Source organism: Ovis canadensis, chromosome 2 (assembly GCF_042477335.2).
Source record: "Ovis canadensis isolate MfBH-ARS-UI-01 breed Bighorn chromosome 2, ARS-UI_OviCan_v2, whole genome shotgun sequence".
In the NCBI taxonomy this organism is placed as follows: Eukaryota; Metazoa; Chordata; class Mammalia; order Artiodactyla; family Bovidae; genus Ovis; species Ovis canadensis.
Genome location: NC_091246.1, coordinates 42,501,150 through 42,520,983, shown reverse-complemented (window position 1 = coordinate 42,520,983; position 19,834 = coordinate 42,501,150). Strand labels below are relative to the sequence as shown.

At 49.9% G+C, this 19,834-nt stretch overlaps 1 protein-coding gene across 1 annotated transcript in view; it reads right to left on the bottom strand.

Moving 5' to 3' along the window:
- LOXL2 (lysyl oxidase like 2) overlaps positions 1-19,834 on the bottom strand; it is a 114,042-nt gene that overhangs the window by 20,957 nt on the left and 73,251 nt on the right. The window contains exons 7-9 of the mRNA XM_069574004.1: positions 11,900-12,051; positions 3,770-3,937; positions 1,635-1,800 (exon numbers count right to left, since the gene is read on the bottom strand). Coding sequence (XP_069430105.1) covers positions 1,635-1,800; positions 3,770-3,937; positions 11,900-12,051 — 486 coding nt within the window. The remainder of the gene's footprint in view (positions 1-1,634; positions 1,801-3,769; positions 3,938-11,899; positions 12,052-19,834) is intronic.

The following is a 19,834-nucleotide window of genomic DNA, read 5'->3' as shown; positions in this document are numbered from 1 at the left end:
TTTTTTTTTAAATCACTAGCACCACCAGGGAAGCCCAATAAATGTATAGGTCTCTATAATATATAATTTTTTATTAATCTCTATCAGTTCCAGTTTGAGCCAGTCTCATTCTGCCAATATGTACTTTAAAAATATATATATATATGATTTTTAAATATTGATTTATTTGGCTGTACCAGGTCTTAGTTGCAGCATGCAAATCTTCAGTTGCAGCATGTAGGACCTAGTTTCCTGACCAGGGATCAAATGCAGGATACTAGCATTGGGAGCACAGAGTCTTAGGCACTGGACCATCAGAGAAGTCTGCATACTTTTTTCTAAACCTGGTTTTATCTTACGCTACCTTGAATTTTATTTAGGTTTATATTCTCTTAGTTTCTTTTTTGATAAATGGTATATTAAAAATATAAATAAATTATTAAGCAGAGAGAAGACTCCCGATGAGGGTGAGACCACGTCTCTCTGCCTGGGGGTCTGGTAAGAGTGGTACTCTCACTCTTTCCTCTCAGAAAGGATGCAACAATAATAATGTCTCCCCAGAGAAGCTCACGCTGGGGTTGAGTGTCCTGCCTTACAAGGGTTACGAAATGCTGAATGGGTCTAAAAGGGGGAGAAGTGACTGAGTTTGAGTCTAACCTCCCTAGTTCCGCATGATGGTAAACGACAATGCGTCGCTGTTTTTTAAGCGCTTGCGTATGTCGTTGTCACATTGAATTTCCAGTCTCCAGGAAAAACAACAAAGACTGTGGATCATAGCCATGAACTGACTTTGCCAAGATCAGCTAATAAACCGCAGGCAATGCCTGGTCTGGAGTCCTTTGGCCAGGCTCAGGGCCTCTCCCACCTCCCAGATCCACAAGGAAATCCTTTGATAAGGCGAGGAGGGTGGGATCCAGAGGATAATACACCCACAAGGCTGTCAGCCGGTCCTTTCAGCTTGGAAGGGAACCTGCTGAGATGGCCATTCTGAATTCTGGCCAGGGTGGGGATGGAGGTGGGCCTGGGGGCTCCCTTCTATACTGTCAAGCTCTCTAGGATTCCCAGGGAGTCACTAGGAGGTTAAATCACCCTGTGTGTGTGACAACAAAAAACGATCTATGTCCTTTTTTTGTGTGTGACCATTCCACACAGCATGTGGATCTTAGTTTCCTGACCAGGGATTGAACCTATATCCTCTGTATTGGAAGCACAGCGTCTTAACCATTGGATCCCCAGGGAAGTCCCAGGAAATGATCTGTGGGGCAGGGCAGAAGGAAGGAAGCTGACCCACCAAGCAGTATGTATTTCACTGCTAACCCAGAAGCCAGCTCCCAGGAGACCAAGTTCTTAGTCACTTAATTCTCCTAAGACCACTTAAATAATCTGCAGTGACCCTGCCTTTGAACCCAAGGCTTCCAGACTCCCAACTCCTCCTTCCAGCCTTCTCCACTGTTATCAGGCAAGATTCCAGGGTTGCCTATGGGGGTAGTTCCTCTTGCCCCTGATTCTTCTCACTTAGCAAGAATCCATCCCTGCTTTCCATTTTGCTCAGCTCATAGCAGAGACCCCAGGCAGGGGAATAACCAGTGAGACTCTGTGCCCCTCCCAGAGCCTGGCAGGACAGTCAGTTGTCTACAACCCCCAGGAGCTCTCACTTTCTGAGCAGGCGACTCCAGCCCCGTACCGCACCCCTCCCTCGGGGCAGGCCACGTCCTCCCCGTCGTGTCGGCAGTGCGCCAGGGACAGCTCTGTTCCTGAGCACTTCACACCACTCATGACCACCTTGTTGGCGTTGATATCTCCATGCCAGTACCAGGTCTCCTGCATGAACCAACAACAACAAACAGCCAGCATGTTACCTTGAATTGTCACTTTCCCACATTCTATCAAATTTCAGCCTCACCAAAACACCCAAGGCTTTATGATCCCATTTTTCAGATGGAGACAGCCAAGACACAGTCACTTACCCAAGTCATGCAGTTTGTTGGTGGCAGCGCAAATGAGGCCCGCCCCCCACACTTGGATTCTGCCCCTCTCCCCTTTTGGAAAGCACAGCTAAGAGTGTGCTCAATGCTGTGTATCAGAAACAGCAGCCATACTGCCTGCTCCCTCCTCCTGAGCCCTGGGCAGACATTACTAATCTATCACAGCACTCTCCTCTAAGCCTGACTGTGCTCTCAGAATCCTTCTCAACACCGTGCTCCAGGGAGACACCACCAACTGATCAGGATTGGCAGGAGAGAAGAAATCTAGTCACATTTGTCAATAGTTCCATCTTCATACATCTCATTGGTTCTTATTTTCTAGAGAACCTACATACCCCTCCTCCTCTAGAGAGAAAACTGGGGCCTCGGGAAGGGATAAGGCCTGCAATCAGAGTACTGAGGTCAAGGGTAGGCCCATCTCACAGCTTCTGCTGTGAGAATCAGGTGTCTTAGGAAAGAGCTGACTAGGAACAAAAATAGTCGGACAGCTACTCTGTTGCAATCAGCACTGTTCTACACTCCATGGAGAACCAGCGAGTGCCTTGGCTGGTCATAAGCAGGATCAGCAGAAACATGATGTGGCTGTGTGAAGCCAGGCTTCCAGAGGGCCCCAGGTACCAGAGGCCTGCCCCCTCCTTCTGGATGGTTTGGGGAGTTGCCACAGGGCTGCCTGGATGAGTTCTCCCATGTCGCTACTAACAAACACCTTCCTCAAGCAGCCACCCAGGGCACAGGGGCTGAAGTCAGGGTTAGCAAAGTGAGATAGGGGTGCTCTGGACATTTTCCTGTTCTGGGAGAAGCTTAAGAAAGGTGTTTATAGAGCCTGGATACTGAGGACCTGGACTATTTGTTCCATGTTCACAGAGAGGCTGGGAAAGGTGGCAGGTCATTATGTAGCCAGCTGGGAGGGTGTCCAATTGGGAAGTGACCTCCAGCCTCCTGGCTCCCACTCCTCTTGCCCCTGGCCTCTTTCTGACAATGTTACATCTCAGGATGGGGTCCAGAGGCCAGTGATTTTTTAATCCAAAGCACTGCCTGTCTTTCTTCTGTTCCTTTCTGATGGCGGGGTGGGGAGCTTAGCTACCTTTGGCTGAGTCCCTTCTGAGCTGGCGGCAGGAGGAGTGTGCAGCGGCTGTGAAAGGGTTCTGAAGCAGGGCTTGGGGAACTGCCAGCCAACCAAGGAGAGGATGCGTGGATGTGGACACAGCGAGGAGGCATGTTGTGGGAAGAGGGGCCAGCAAGGGAGCGAGCTATGACAGGGGTCTCCACCCTCCTGGTACTGGTCCGAGACCTGTTAGGAACTAGGCCACTCAGCAGGAGGTGAGTGATGAGTGAGTAAGCAAAGCTTCATCTGCCTCTCCCCATTGCTCTCCATCACTCACATTACTGCCTGAAGCATCCACCCTGCCCCTACCCCGTCTGTGGAAAAGCTGTCTTCCACAAAACCAGTCTCTGATGCCAGAAAGGCTGGGGACCGCTGAACTAAGGCGTCTAGGGTGTTGGGTTGGGTGGTCTCCACATGCCCCCCGATAGGACTGAGTGACTTCCCCCTGCAAAGGCAGGTCGGGACATCCCAGAATGAGCCCCTGGCATGGTCAAGCCCAGTGCACAGAGCTGAGACCCAAAACCAGAGTCCAGTGACCCACGCAAGGACTCGGGGCTGCAGGGGGCAGAGCAGTGGAGGACAGGATGAGGTTTTTCTCCAAGTGCGTGGCTCTCTACCTCCTGGGAGTCACAGAAGGTAGGGGCTGATGAGAGATGGGCAGGATTGGACTGGATGCAGGGTGGGGGTTGGGGCTTCTCACCTGGAAGGCATTGCTGGCAAACCCCAGGCCTAGCTGCCGGCAGACGACCATGGCCTCCACAATGCCCCAGTTCTCGCCGCACACCATGCCCCACACGAGGGACCCGTTCCTCTCCACCAGCACCTCCACTCGGCCCTCGTAGGGGTTTCGGCCCCCGTTCAGGCGCAGCTGTGGAGGGAAGGGAAGGCATGATCACTGGGAGGGGAAGGCAGGTTGATGCCCCACTATGGTACTTCCTTCCAGTCTCAATTTCCCCAAGGCAGGGGGTCCTGCCTGCAACACAGAACCCTGGCATCACTGAGAACCTGCTGTACGTGAGGCATCGTGCCCAGCATGGTCTTCTCCATTAGGTGTCCCTCCCCTGCCCTACTGCAGCCATCCGAGGACCCTAGATGCCAATACAGCCAGGCAGATCCACTGACCCCACTATAGACCCGCTGACCTCACAGCAGAATCTGCCTCTGCTGCCCATGAGCCCACCATGTGGGTGGGTCTCAGATCAGATACTTGGAAAGATGCAATAAGGAGCCTTAAAATGATAGAATCCCCCAACTCTTTCTGGGACCATTTTCTCCTCCTCACACCCTCTCCTGTACCCCGGTTCCAGCTCCTGATTGCATCTTTTCCCACAACAACCCCTGCTGCCCTTTCCAGAAGAACTCTTACCCGACAGTCCCACCTGGCACCTCGGAGACCCCAAATCTAACTAGTCCTCTTTTTCTCTCTACACCTAAACCTGTGCTCTACCTCCCCCTCATTCTCCATTTCAGTGGAAGGCACTACCACCTGCCCCAGGGGCAGCAAACCGTGTAGGGTGAATGCAGGGACCACAATATGTAAATAGTGGGGCACAGCTGTGTGCCCAAGAAACCATATTTACAAATATAGGCAGAGGGATGGATTTGGACTGCAAGAGATAGTTTGCTGATCCTGAATCCATTCTGTTAGACAAGTCAGAAATCTAGGAGCGAGCATCAGCATCACTCTCTTTCTTAAACCTTACGTCAGGAGCTGCCAACCAAGCCCCTCCACCCCTGGCTGTTAGGAACCGGACTGCACAGCAGGAGATGAGCAGTGGGAGAGCAAGCGAAGCTTCACATCTATATTCGCTCCCCATCGCTCTCCCATCACCCCCAGATGGACCGTCTGGTTGCAGGAAAACAAGTTTAGGGCTCCCACTGATTCTGCATTATGGTGAAGTGTATAATTCATTATATATCACAAGCTAATAATAATGAAATAAAGTGCACAACAGAGGTAATGCACTTGAATCATCCAGAAACCATCCCTCCCCCACCAACCCATCCTGATTGGTGGAAAAAACTGTCTTCCATAAAACTGGTCCCTGGTGTCAAAAAGGTTGGGGACTGATGCCCTACATCCCATCAGAATCTTCCTCCATGGATTTTATCTCCCAAGTCCTTCCCACTCACGCTCCTCCCTCCAGCTCCATCCTTACCCCTCTTCCCAGGCACCTTCACCTCTCGCCTGAAACAGCCCTCCTCACCTCCCTCCCATTGCCTTTCCTCTTGCCTTCACTGACCTATTCTCCATGCAGAAGCCAGAGTCACTTCTGAAAAACACCCGATCATGTTCCTCCCCTAGAACACGTCCGTGGTTTCCCTTTGCTCCACTACTTCCCTCCTCACCCTCATCACACATCTCTCTCCTCCCTGTTCTCCTACCTCCAGGCACACGGCCTTCTTTCAGTTTCCATGGTGACCTAACTCTCCTGACCAAGTTACACAGTACGTCCCGTTTCACACTGAAGTCTATGACATACAGAGGCCCCTTTGCTTTTGGCTGGTCCCACTCATCTTTCCAATTCTATACCCAGTGGCACTTCTCTCCAATGGGGGTCAGTGCCCACTTCCTCAGTCTCTCTCTACAACTCCTTCTTAGCATTCTTGGCAATTATAATTAAGCTAATTTATAATTTTACAATTTACTGGCTGTCTCTCTGATGATATATAAGAGCCACAGAGCAGAGCTGTGTTGGCCTGGTTTACTGGAGGATCGATAACTAAGACGGCACCTCTCAGATGTTAAGTACATGCCACAATTCCTTTTGGAATGGATGAATACAACACCAGGCTTACAGAATGAAAGCAGGGACCAACACATGAGCCCAAGCCCATAAAGGGAAGCAGGATAAGGTATTTGGATTAAGGACTGGAATTTGGGGGAAGGGCTCTGAAAATGCAGTCCTTAATCCACATACCTTATCCTGCTTCCCTTTATGGTTCTAACAATTCATCCTTTTGAGATAAGACCTAATACTCCAGGAATCTTCAACTGTTTGTTTGCCAGTCCTTAGCAACAGCACAACCGTTGAGTCATAGGTCTTAATTCTTATTGACTTGGGGGCTGGGAGGGTCACGGAGGTCAGCCGGCAAACAGACAAGCCAAGGGCAGTCCTGACCTTAGATCTATCTACCAGAGCTGAGCCAACGCATAAATGGCATATATGGTTCCTGCAAAGTGCTCAAACAGGGCCTGGCACTCAGTGAGTGCTGAGAAATCTCAGACATCATCACAGCAATGATCATCATTAGGGTGGGAGTCCCAGCAGAAAGCAACCTTTCTTCAGAGGACTTAGAAGAGGTCAGAGCAGGTAGGAAGAGGGCTGGCCCTTGGAAAACTGACATTTATCTTCCTGAGTGCCTCTGTCTGGGCTGGAGGAAACCCCAGTCCAGGCACTGGACTTCGGCTATGGATTGCACATCACCTGTGACTAACATATCTTTGTTGCTGTTGTTTAGTCACTCTTGTGACCCAATGGACTGTAGCCCGCCAGGCTCCTTTGTCCATGGGGTTTTCCAGGCAAGGAGAGCAGAGTGGGTTGCTGTTTCCTTCTCCAAGTGATCTTCCCAACCCAGGGATTGAACCCGCATCTTCTGCATTGGTAGGCGGATTCTTTACCGCTGAGCCGCCAGGGAATCTGGATCTATATAAAAACAAATAAGCAGGCAGAGCCATGGAGAAAGTCCTAGAAAGGCCTGAGCCTCAGTGGGAGGCAAACCAGCCAGCTCCAACATCCACAGGAAGGCCAGCAGCCCTTGGGGAGGGTGTGCCAATCCACTGGGTCACAAGAGTGACCTTCAATCCATCAGGATGTCTCCAAGTAACTTCAAGCCATCCCCTCGGATCATTTGAAATCTAATGAACGCCTGTATTTCATCCTTTATGTACTTACTGAACTCTGCCGGTAATGTTGGCACCTCCTCAGAAATGAAATGAACTGTGTGTAATTCACCAGATCCATTCATTCATCCAGTATTTATTTGGCTTTTATTATGTGACAGGAGCGGGCTTCCCAGGTGGCTCAGCGGTCAAGTATCCCCCTGCAATGCAGGAGACTCAGGAGACGCAGGTTTGATCCCTGGGTTGGGAAGATCCCCTGGAGGAGAGAATGGCCACCCACTCCAGTATTCTTGCCTGGAGAATCCCATTGACAGAGGAGCCTGGCAGGTTACAGCTATGAGGTCGCAAAGAGTCAGACAGGACTGAACTGACTTAGCAGGCACGCATGAGACAGGAGGAGTGCTAGGAAATTCACAAGCAAACTTCCAGAGGGCTTACCTTGTCCCTCACCCTATGTAAGCCCTTTATGGACATTTGGTCCTCACAGCATCCCTAGGAGGCAGTGGTACCATGTCATCCCCATTTCACGGATGAGGGGAGTCTCAGATGGAGTAAGCATCTCTTCATTACCATACTAGACCACCTGCAAACCATCCACCTAAGCCCTCTTCTTCAAGGGTGCTTTTGTCCCAAAACAGGAATCGTTGAGTCAGAACGGAGGACCAAATTGGTGCCTTACAGTCAGGATAGAGAACTCCTCCTGCTGGGAGGTTGGGATCCTGAACCTTGGGCCCCATGTTTTGAGGCTTTTATAGTAAGTCCCCTACATAGGAAGTAAATCCCCTTCAAGTTGCAGATTTTCAAGGATGCAAATATGCCCATGCGTGCCAGCTGTTGTACTGTACTACTGTACTTTTCAAGGTACTGTACTACAAGAGTAAAAATGTTTTCTTTATTTTTTATGTTTGTTTTTTTTATGTATTATTTGTGTGAAAAGTATCATAAACCAATTACACTACAGTACTAATAAATAGCCAATTGCGCTAGCTTGGGTACCCAGGCTAACTTTGTTGGACTTACAAACAAATTGAACTTACAAACCCACTCTGGGAATAGAACTGGTTCGTATGTAGGGACTGGTTCGTATGCATTGTCCATTGGAGTCAGACTGGGTCCTGAGGCCTAGGATACTAAAGCTTTAATCACGGAAGTGTTAGTCACTCAGTTGTGTCTGACTCTTTGTGACCTCATGGACTATAGCCTGACAGGCTCCTCTGTCCATGGAATTCTCCAGGCAAGAATACTGGAGTGGGTTGCCATTCTCTTCTCCATGAATCACTAAAGCACGTAATTTTGTGCCTTGTGAAAACCATCTCCAGTTGTCTCCAAGCATCTTTGGCAAGGAGTGGTGTGCCAGTCCCTCACACACACCCCCTCCCCACCCACCTGGTCTTCTGTGTCTCCAGCCTCCTGGGCTGATTATGGCCTGGAGGACACTGTCCAGGACAAACGACAGCCGGGACTGTGATAGCGACCACAGGACTGACCTCTAGGCCACAGGCTGAGCCCTCTAATGGCTTGCATCCTGATTTAGGGAGTCTGGAGCCTTCCCTCTCTCTGGGAAGTCCAGATCCTCTCCCCTTCCCCTCCTCGTGGTTTCCGAGTCCCAGCACCAAGGCTGGTGAAGCCGCAGGCCTGCACAGAGGTGTACCCTGGGGCACCGGAAGCTGTGGGCAGGGACCCCTCCTGGGGGCTAGGTTAGCACTGAAGTTCAGAATGTCCTGATAGCTTAGGTGGTAAAGAGTCCACCTACAATGCAGGAGACCTGGGTTCGATCCCTGGGTTGGGAAGATCTCCTGGAGTGCTCCAGTATTCTGGGCTGAAGAATTCCATGGACAGTCCATGGGGTCACAAAGAGTCAGACATGACTGAGCAACTTTCACTTCACTCAGAATGCCAGTGGGCGGTGCTGATGGATAATTGGGTTTATCATTATTTTTTATTTCACTATGGACTGTACCCTGCCTTACTGATTGCACTGGGGTCAGCTAGCTCCCTCTGCTGCCCCTCTCCTAAGCACTTCCCCCCAAAAAAACAGACTTCATTTTGTTACCTTAAAGTTTGCAAAAATTAGGATTGGGGAGCCTGAAGAATTCCGAGTCCAAACTTTTTCCCACTACCAGGGGTCAGTGGGGCTCCCAAGTCTGAGTCTCAAAATGAAGATTTGAGTCTTATATGAGACTCACTTATACTGAGAATCAATATGAAGGCTCCTGTCTCTAGGACTCTCTTTGGGAGGATTCCTGTCCTTTGTCCCTCACTGTCTGTGCAGCCCAGGGTGTTCCTGCCCTAGGATCTAGAGCCAACAGGAATCTGAGAAGCTCTGGCTGAAGAATGTGGCTGCACACTGACTCTGGGGCAAGGAAAACATAAGGCCTTCAGTGGGAGCTGGGGCCTCTCCTTGAGACACTTCCTAAAGCTCCAAGCTGTGGCCATGCCTCCAAGGCTGAGCAGGCCTGGAGTCACCTTTGTAATAGGGAGCTGGGTTTCATTGCCCCTGGAAGAATCCAGGCACCTCAAGATGTACTGGGGGCCTTTTCTTGTTTCCTAGAGGAGACTGGGGGTTGCAAGAGAGGCTGGCCATGAAGTTCAAACTCAGCCCAATACATAGCTCTCCATTCCCAGGGCTCCCCTCCTGGGCGCCCCATTCCAAAAGTGGCCTGGCTTGAAGTTCCAATATCCATGGAACCCCAAGAGGTCTTGGGGTCAGCCAGGAGCCTCTGGCCCACATCCTCTCCACCTCATTACCCCTCAAGGATGCCAGAGGAGGTCCATCCTTCTCCAAATTTCTTAAAACAACCTCAGGCATTTCTTTTTTCCTATTCCTTTGGTTCTTGGTGGCAGTAGTATGCGGTTTGAAAGAAGGGAGTGACGTGCAGGAAACTGAATTTTTCTGAGCATGAATAGAGGAAACAAAACACCTACCTCCAGTCAGTGGGGCATGGTGAGGCCGCCCTATATTTTGATAAGGTTGCAGTTCACCAGTCCCTCACCTGTTTTTGGAGGTGGCAGGTAGGAAGTGAGGTAACAGGACCCAGATGTTAACAGGCAAGCAAGCATTGGCACTCTCCAACCCACATTCCACACGTGGGCGTGGTCCTGCCATCCAGACAGGGCCAGGCCCATAGTTCAGAAGGGAATCGGAGGTCAGCAAGGCTGCCAGGGGACCCTGTGTGGACTAGCTCACCTGCTAAACCCACCTGCCACCCCAGAGCCTTCCCACCTTGGCATGTCTCCCCAGCAATAAAAGAAACACAGCTTGGCTGTGGCTGAATGGATGAAACCTCCCAGTTTCATGTCTGTGAGTTTTATTTATTAGTCATTCAATAAAAAGTCAATTTCTTAAAGAACTGGGGGTTGGAAGGGAAGCTAGGAATCACCTCTCTCACCTCCTTGTTTTGCAAGGAGGAAACTGAAACCTGAAAGAGATTAATTAAGGAATCAGCCAGTGAATGACAGTAATGAGCTGACTTGTGCATGCATGCTTAGTTGCTCAGTTGTGTCCAACTCTTTGTGACCCCATGGACTGTAGCCTGCCAGGCTCCTCTGTCCACGGGATTCTCCAGGCAAGAATACTGGAGCGGGTTGCCATTTCTTCCTCCAGGGAATCTTCTTACCCAGGGATCGAATCTATGTCTCCTGCATTGGCAGACAGATTCTTTACCACTGCAGATCTTTTACCACCGGGGAAGAAAGCCCTTCCAGGGGATTGAAATGGCAAGATTCAGGCATAAAGCTTTCCCACACCCCACCCTTGATCACAGGGCTCACCTCCCCTGAAAGGATGAAGGTGTTCTGTGCTAGGAGTGTGGTGCCCCCACTGGCATGACTGGGCACACAGCCTGGCTCAGCTCCACCCACCATAAAGCCCTTGTGGAAAACCTCATTTTCTTTGGCCTAGGCCTTTCATTTGGGTTGAAAACCCCATTCCACCCTAGTCCAATCTGTCTGAAGTGAATGGTACCCCAGCACATGGGGACTCTTGGCACGTCAGCTTTTGGAGCTCTAGTATGGCTTTCTTGGAATGCTGCTCAGCAATTAGAGATGGCAAGCCTTTCCCACAGCTGTGGGGCTGTGGCACGCCCCTGCTCACTTACAAGCAAATGCTCGGCTCAGCGGAGAGCTGTCGAGTTCACATTTTTAGCCCCATGGGGCAATAAGCTGTTGTGGCTGACTAGTTCAGTAGTGCCTCTGACATGATGATGCCAAGGTCTAGAAGCAGTGTCAGAGCCTGGCTAGAGAGCCATCCTGTATCCAAACGTGTCTGCATTTGCTCATTTAAAAAAAATAAGCCCTCAGGAAGCTCTTCCAATATACCAGCCTGATGACCAAATTCATGGTTTAGCACGAAGCATTAGATAGGATTTACTGGGCCTTTTTGGAGGATGGGCTAGACTTCCTAGCGAAATCTTGTTGGTTACCCCTGTAGGAAAAGTCACCCATGTGAGGGTACACGATGCAGGTTTTTAGAGATCCTGTCTCAGGAAGGGAGGGGTGTATATCAGACATAACGCTGTTAAGGTTTCCTTTCCTTTCCCTCTGGAAACCAAAGTACAGTCTTTAGTCTCCAAATACTGTCTACATCGTGCTTACATCTGTGTGCTTTACTGACCAACTGTGGTTCCCCTGGGTCTCTGGAAAGGGCCCTTGCCAAGGGGACCACAGGTGCTGCAGTCCTTGAATCCTTTGCAGGAAGCACTGAGTTGCAATCACACTGTATGTCAGCCAAAGAGTATGGTGGGGCACACAGAGGATCCCCAACATCTGGGGACAGTGGAGCTTATCCATGTGCCTTTTCATTTCGCACCTCCACCAAAGCCAGGTGACGGCCACTGAAGGTGACAGCAGTAGAGCCCAACAACTTTCTGAGCTCATCATCAAAGTACCTGTTGGCAAGCTTCAGCCTGAGACCATCTGGTCTACCCTTTCTGCGGATTCAATGACCAAAACACAACACAGTCCCCTCTGGGCATCCAGGCTCCTCACCTTTTTCTGGAAGCCCATGGCGGGGATGTTACATCTCACAGCAGCATCTTCCTCATGATTGCAGCCCTGAGACTCAGCATTGAACTTGCAGTCTATGATGGACTTCTCATTCCCCGTGCACTCGATTTCATTGAGGTGAATGGGTCCTATCCCTGGGAATGGAAGATGAACATGCACTATGAAAGCTTCCACAAGAAAGTTTCTGCAATGGGAAAGGAAGTCCCAGACAGTAAGAACATGCCTCTCCCATCCTCAGAATGCTCCCAACTGCCTCCCACAACAGCTCAATGACCCAGGCCTCTTCTACCTGGAGAGAATGTTGTCTTGGGAGTCACTTCTCCCACAAGAACAAAGGTTGCTACTAATTTATGCGACCTTAACCAACTCACTCAGCCTCTCTGAATATTGGTTTTCTCACTGAAACAGAGGAGCTGGTCTGGAGGGCATTTAAGTTCCCTTCTCAACTTGTACACTCTGTGTATTGATGAATCTTAAAGGGGCAACTCTCACAGGCTAGTTGGACTCCCTGCAGGAAAGAGACGGCATTCTCAGATTGGATGATCTGAGTTACAGAAAGGAATTTTAAAAATAAAAATATGAACAAAGCATGAGGAAATCACAAAATTGCAATGGATAGTCCATTGTGTGGACTAATACCACCCCCAGGCCCTCAAGAAAGAAAAGTGTCTGTCACTCAGTCATGTCTGACTCTGCGACCCCGTGGACTGTAGCCCACCAGGTTCCTGGTTCCTTTGACCATGGAGTTCTCCAGGCAAGAATACTGGAGTGGGAAACTGCTCCCTTCTCCAGGGATCTTCCCAAATCAGGGCTTGAACTCAGGTCTCCCACATTGCAGGCAGATTTTTTACCATCTGAGCCACCAGGGATGAGGGAAGGATGTTAATATCTGGTCCAGGAGAACAAAAGAGCCTTGTGGGGAGGTCACCTGTTAATAGCTGTTACCCTCAGTGAAGGGACACAGCGGCCCGCAGGAGAATAAAGACCCAGCTCCTCCCCACCTCCAGTCTCCCCCAGTGTTCCCTGCTGGCCACATCCAAACCTGCCTTCCAGGGCCCTGAACCATGTGGACAAGGAGGAGCGTGGAGCTGCGGGGGCAGACAGAAGACATCCCACAGTGACCCCTAATGCACATGTGGGAAGCTTTCCGTACAGGCACTGGGATGGCAAGGGGGAATTCCCCACTGCTGGGGAGAGGGAATTCCCAGTTTGTCAGTATTCAACTCAACTCACCTCACAAAACCACTTCTCCTTGTCTAGCCCATAAAGATGGATCCAAGTCTCGTTCTTCCTGGGAGCTCTGGGCTGCTTCGACCCCCACCTTGGACCTTGCCCTGCTCCGTGATCTCCTCTCTCTCTTGATCTTCACCATCATTCTCTGGTTTGGGTCTATCCCTCAGCACTCATCTGATCCCATAAAATCTCCCATCTTTATGATGACCCCTCCCCGACCCCATACTTCCTTCTGGCCTGTCACTTTCCTCCCCTTCAGAGTGAACTTGAAAGAGTCATCTGCTTTTGTTCTTTCTGCTTTCAGCAGGAGGACCTTTCCTAATCTGCTTCTCCACAGCGTCTTCCTAACTCAGGAAGCAGCACCTCCATCCTCCCAGTTCTTGCCAGAACCCAGAGGCATCACCTCCTCCTCTTTTATCCACAGACAAGCAATCCATCATCGTGTCCTATTCACCCCCCCCCAGATTCACTCCACCTCAGTGCTTTTCATTTCTGCCACTCATCTAACTCTGTCACCTCCCATTTGGACAAATGACAGCTTCTAGTCTCCCTCCTGCTTGCTTATTCCAAAATATTCCCCATGCACAACCCAAGAGGCTTTTTAATGCATGTTTAATCATGTCACTCCCCTGTCTTAATCCCTGTAATAGTATCTCACTGCAGTTCAGGATACAAGTAGTTCCCAAATGGTCCAAACAGGGACCAGACTCCACAAAGCGTCCCAGCTATGCTTGCTCCCCCTGCAGCTTGACCACATGTCTCTCCTTTGGCTATTCCCTCTGCCTGGACCCTCTTCCTCCTTCTCCTCAGCAGTGAACTCCTGCTCAACCCTCAGGGCTCAGGTCTGATGTCACTTCAATGGCACAACCTTTCTAAGCCTCATCTAAGCTGGGTCCCCTCAGGTCACCTCCACTGAGCACTCCACTTCAGGCTGTATCCTGGTGGCTCTCCATTTAATGTCTGTCTGATTCCACACTGGGCTGCAGGTCCCACAGGGCAGGCATTACATCTATGTTCCTTGGGGATTACCAACCAGAGACTAGCAAGTAGGAGGTGCTGCAAACAGTATCTGAATGGACACCCTTGACTTAAGTAAGTGCCTGTTGATCGTCAGCCTCCGTACCAGTGTTGGGGACTCACAGAGGAATACAGCAGTCCCTGTCATGACAAGCTCACAGGATGTGCCTGGGGGATGTAGACACTTAGACAGACTTGTAACATAATGTGGTACATGATAAAGATGGAGGTAACTCTCTGCACTTTGGAGCCCCAAGTGGCTCTGGGTTTCTGGAGACACCTGGGATCTAGACTCTAAGGCTAAAAATTAACTTCTAGGAGCAACCGACTGTAATAGGCAAGAGCCAAGTTTCCATTTCCTTGGAAATTCATAAATGAAGAAGCACCAATTCCTTGGAATTTTATAAAATTTATAAAGTCACATCAATCAGGACTTTCCTGATGTTCCAGTGGTTGACAGTCTGTGCTTCCACTGCAGGACGCATGGGTTCGATCTCTCGTCGGGGAACTAAGATTCCATATGGCACATAGTGCAGCTCCCCTCCCTCCAAAAAAACCCCAACAAACACATCAGTCACTATGGCGAGAAACACCCAAGGACTCAGAGCAGAAACGCTGTGCAAAATAGATTCCAAACAGAGACTGAAGCAAGCAGGGCCATGGCTCATGAACTAAGACGGGCTCAGAAACAGGCGGCAACCTAGGACTTGGATGTGCAGTTAGAGCAGAGGCTTGTTAGATGATTATGAGGATGATGGTGATGGCGGTGGTGATGATAATGGTGGTGATGGTGATGAAAATGGAGGCGATAGTGGTGATGATGATGGTGGTGGTGGTGGTGATGGTGGTGGTGGTGGTGATGGTGGTGATGATGGTGATGAGGATGGTGGTGATAATGGTGGTGATGAGAATGATGGTGGTGGTGATGAGGATGGTGGTGGTGGTTGTGGTGATGGTGGTAGATGGTACTAATATTTACTGAGCACTCACTATGTTTTGGATTCTGTCCTAAACACATTGTTTATATTAACTCATTTCATCACCCCAACAACTCAACAGAGTGGACCCTACTGGGGACCGAAGATAAAGTAACGGCCCAACAGAGGAACCAGGACTCAAATCAGGCAGTCTGACTCACTGCATGATTTTGCTGAGTTTCTGAAGTTCTTTCAGGAGAGTCAGGGGAGGAAACCCTTTGCTGGAAGGAGCGGCAGATTGCTCTGGAGAGAGCTGAGCCATTGAAGTGCCTATATTCTCCATCATCTAGGGGTGCTCCCTCTGCCTCCTCCCTCCTGGAACACCTCCTGCTTTCTGCCCATCTAAGTAGATGTCTGCCTTCAGGGAGCACTGTGAGTCCTTTCTCCTGTGTGGCTCGGCTTGAACAGCCTCACTCTCATCTGCAGCATTTACTTTTTACATCTTTCTCTCTTGCTTACAAGGCAGTAAGCTGCAGCTTCAGCCTTAGAGTAGATTCAGCCTGCGTCTCCTTGGGAAGTGACGGGACCTTTCTGAACTCCACTTTCCCCATCTGTAAAAGGCAATAACAATGTCTCTCTTGCAGGACTGGGCTTTTGAATATTGAATGAAACCAATTGTGTCAAGTTACCAGGAACTCAATAGATGATAAGAATTACTGGGTTGGTCAAAAAAGTTCATTCGAGTTTTTCCTAATATTATCAGGATAATTTCTTATATATCATCATCTATTTGTTAGTGTAAAATACCTTTGGTGCTATTTCTTATTTCATCCATTTGAGCTAACTTCCTAGAGAGCAGAAACCATTACTAGAAATGTCTGTGGAAGAAATGAATTCTCTGTTCCAGGCTCCAGCCCAAACAGTACTCAATAAATGTGTATGGATTGCTAAACTCTGAGACTAGACAGGAGAGAAGAGATTAACGCAAGAGCCTTAACACTTTAGACTCCAGCTAACAACTGCTTGGGGCTTCCCAAGTGGCTCAGTGGTAAAGAATCTGCCTGCAATGGAGGAGACCCAGGTTCGATCCCTGGATCAGGAAGATCCCCCAGAAAAGGAAATGAAACCCACTCTAGTATTCTTGCCTGGGAAATCCCACGGACAGAGGAGCCTGGTGGGCTATAGTCCATGGGGTTGCAAAGAGTTGGACATGGCTTAAAGATTAAACAACTGCTTAGTCTCCTTCTGGCCTAACTGATGTAAGGCCAGAAGGCTGTCTCTAGACATCTGGGGACCCACTTTCCTGAAGCCTGCACATTCATGGTGCACCAAGGCAGAGTGCAGAGATGGAAGAGCGAGGATTTCTGACATTCTTCCCTATACCACCCAGTTTTGCTGTGAGTCAAGCAGGGTATGAGGTGTTACTGAAGAATACCAGCCTGGATGTCCAGCCGAGCTCGCCCAGCAGTGTCTGTGAGCTCCTAGCTCCTTTTGTTGATCTGGGTGTCATCCGCTGCATTGTGAACCCCAGCTTTCCCCTCATCCTGGGTTCTGGACTGTCCATCCACTCACTATGCCTCCCCCACCTCCACCTTGGCCTTGCTTTTCCCCAACCTGAACCCTGTGACCACAGGCCTGGGGCAGGAGAAGGATGTGGGACAGAAGCCACGGCCAACCTCTCAGAACAATGTTATGGACTTTGGACCCACAATCAACTGCAGGTTGCCATTAGTTTTAAGGATCACAGTAGAATAGATGAGGACAATGCAATCTGTTTTGCATGTTAGCATTGTTTCTGGAGACTTTTGTTTAGGCTTTACGGGCGTGGCACATGCTGTCAGTATTTCTGATCAGAGATTTCAGGCCTGAATTTCAGGCCTTTCAGGGTCTGAAAGGGACTGATCTCGAGCTGCTCCATCCAGTGCAGTGGCTGCTGCCTCACTCAGCCCCTGGAATGTGGCCAGTCCAGACTGAGATGGGCTGCAAGCGCAAAACGCATCCTGCATTTCAGAGAGTCAGTACCCCACCTGTGAACTATCTCATCAAGAGTACTTATATTGATCAAATGTTGAAATCATAATATTTTGGAAATACATATATTATTAAAGAAAATAGATTACTTAAAAGAATTTCACCTGTTCCTTTTTATTTGTTCTTTACATGGCTACTAGAAAATAACATTACATATGTGGCTTCAAAGAGTTGGACATGACCAAGTGACTAACACTTTCCGTTTTATGTCTATTGGATAGTGTGGGTCTGGAGTGTTAGAATTTTCTTTTGGCTGCACCACTTGGCATGCAGGATCTTAGGTCCCCAGCTAGGGATCGAACCTGGGCCCCCTACAGTGGAAGCACAAAGTCTTAACCACTGGACCACTAGGGATGTCTGGGAGAGTTGGAAATTCTTGACCAAGTGGTTGTTCAGCTGATCCTGCTTGTGCAACTGGAACTCATTCATTCATTCTTGATAAAATGAATATCCCCAGAGCACTATAGGGCTTCCCAGGCTGCACTAGTGGTAAAGAACCTGCCTGCCAATGCAGGAGACAGAAGTGGGTTTGATTCCTGGGTGGGGAAGGTACCCTGGAGGAGGGCATGGCAACCCATGCCCTAGTATTTTTGCCTGGAGAATCCCATGGACAGAGGAGCCTGGCGGGCTACAGTCCATAGGGTCGCAAAGAGTTGGACATGACTGAAGCAACTTAGCACACACATACACAGCACACACAGAGTGCTATAAGCTGGGCATGGCGAGGTTGAGGAGGCGGGTGTGTAAACAGATAGCTGGAATCCAGATGTTTTCAGGGGATCTCAGAAAACAAAGCACAGTGCCTGACTCTGACCTAACATCCACACTGGTGAGAACAGGAGGCTGGAGCCAGACAGAACGTAAGACACCCTGAACCCAGTGAAGAATCTGAGGCCCAGAAGGTTGCTCAAGGTCACCAAGCATGTAGGTGGCAGGGCCAGGACCAGGACTCAGATTGTCTAACCCTCAGCCCTTGCCCTTTCACCATCGTTGCTGTAGGTGTGGTCATTTGGTCCACAAGCCACAGCCTGAGCTGAGGACAGACCCTGTCTGCTCCTCTGTGAATTGACATCGAATGTGGACTTTTCCCTTCCTGCCTACCGGAGGTGATCTGTCCAGCGTGGCAGCAGGTGATAAATCACCCAATGGTTCTTTCAAGGACAGCACTGCAAATGCCAGCTGTCTCTTTCTCCAAGAGTTCCGTGGGCCCTTGGAAACACTTGGCTGCTCCGGGCAGTGAAATAATTAGGTCAAACAGCACACACCCATGAACAGCGGAATGTTTATGTCATCCAGTGCTTGTCCACTCCTCGGAATGAGTGGTCTCTGTCCTGGGGGCTTGGCAGACCACAAACCAATGCACCAGCCAATGAGTACAATGGACTCCGGGGCTATTTGAGACCCAAGGGAGCCACAAGGAGCTCACCACGACAGAGGAGGAGGAGGAGTGTCATGTGGGGTCACTACCAGCTGGCACTCAAAGTTCAAGTCCATCCAAGACCCTCAAACTTCAGTGGAAACACCCAGGGGGTGTTGGAGAATGGAGGTAAGAGATGCTCTGAAGGTAGCAGGATGAGACAAGGTGGGGACAAGGGAGAAACCTACACCTGAGAGTTAGAAGATGTAGGTTTCCACGCTTCTCTGCCACTAACCATGGGTGTGGCCTCAGACTTGCTCTCTGGAGCCTCAGATTTCTCATCTCTTGGACCAGATGACCTCTGAGCTCTTCTGCAGCAATGCCATCTATGATTCGAAGACTCTCTCGGGTCCCCTGGCTATTATTTCCTTCAGGCTGTGATCAATGACCTAACCACATTCCTCTCTGCAGGGCAACGGCCCTATGTCTGACAGCGTGGAAACATCCCCTCCCCACAGGACAGGACAGCCCACCCTCGCCGGCAGCTCACTCTCCTTCCTCCCCACCCTCTCGAAACGACAGCAGTCCCCGGGCTGCAGCAGCCTGCCGGGGGGTCAGTGGCGAGAAGATTCCAGATGACTGGTCTCCTCTGCTCAACACAGTTCTCTGGGGGGAAGGCTGGACGCTCTCTGGGCTGCAGAGTCTGGAGTGAAGGTTCCATTCTCTGCGGGGCAGGGGTTGACACCGAGCAATGGCCTTTACAGGGCTCGGGAGAGGAAGTTACCCACTGTGCTCTCGCGTCACGTTCACATCATTCCTCACAACAGGCTGACGGGCTTGAAAGCCTCCTATACTTTTGCTCCTTGCTCAGAAGAAAGACTTGTTTGGGACACTTCACAAAAACCAGGCCCCTTTTTCCCTTAGCAGCTCAAGACACTGGGAGAAGGGCAAACTGTTCCCAACCTCTGGTGGCAGGGAAGGAATGTTCATAGTGCTACCCTAGCAGGGAAAGTAAGATTTGGAATTCTGTGCCTAGGGTGGTCCACAGCCTCATGAATTCTGAGTTCTTCTCCTGGAGAAAGGGCCTGGAAATTCCAGCTTTCTCAGTGGGGCCGTGGGAAGCACTGGGTTAGGAGCTGGGAAACCTCTGTTAGAATATCCAATGGTTGCTAATATGTTGTCTTATCTTGGTTGTTTACTTCCTTCTCCGGGCCTCAGCTTCCAAATCCATAAAATGGGGACAACATTCTCTAACACCCTTCCAGCTTGAACTACCTGGAGAGAAGCGTAGGACTGTCTAACAGAGCAGGGGTGCTGGATATGTGGGTGTGTGCTCTGTCGTGTCTGACTCTGCGATCCCAT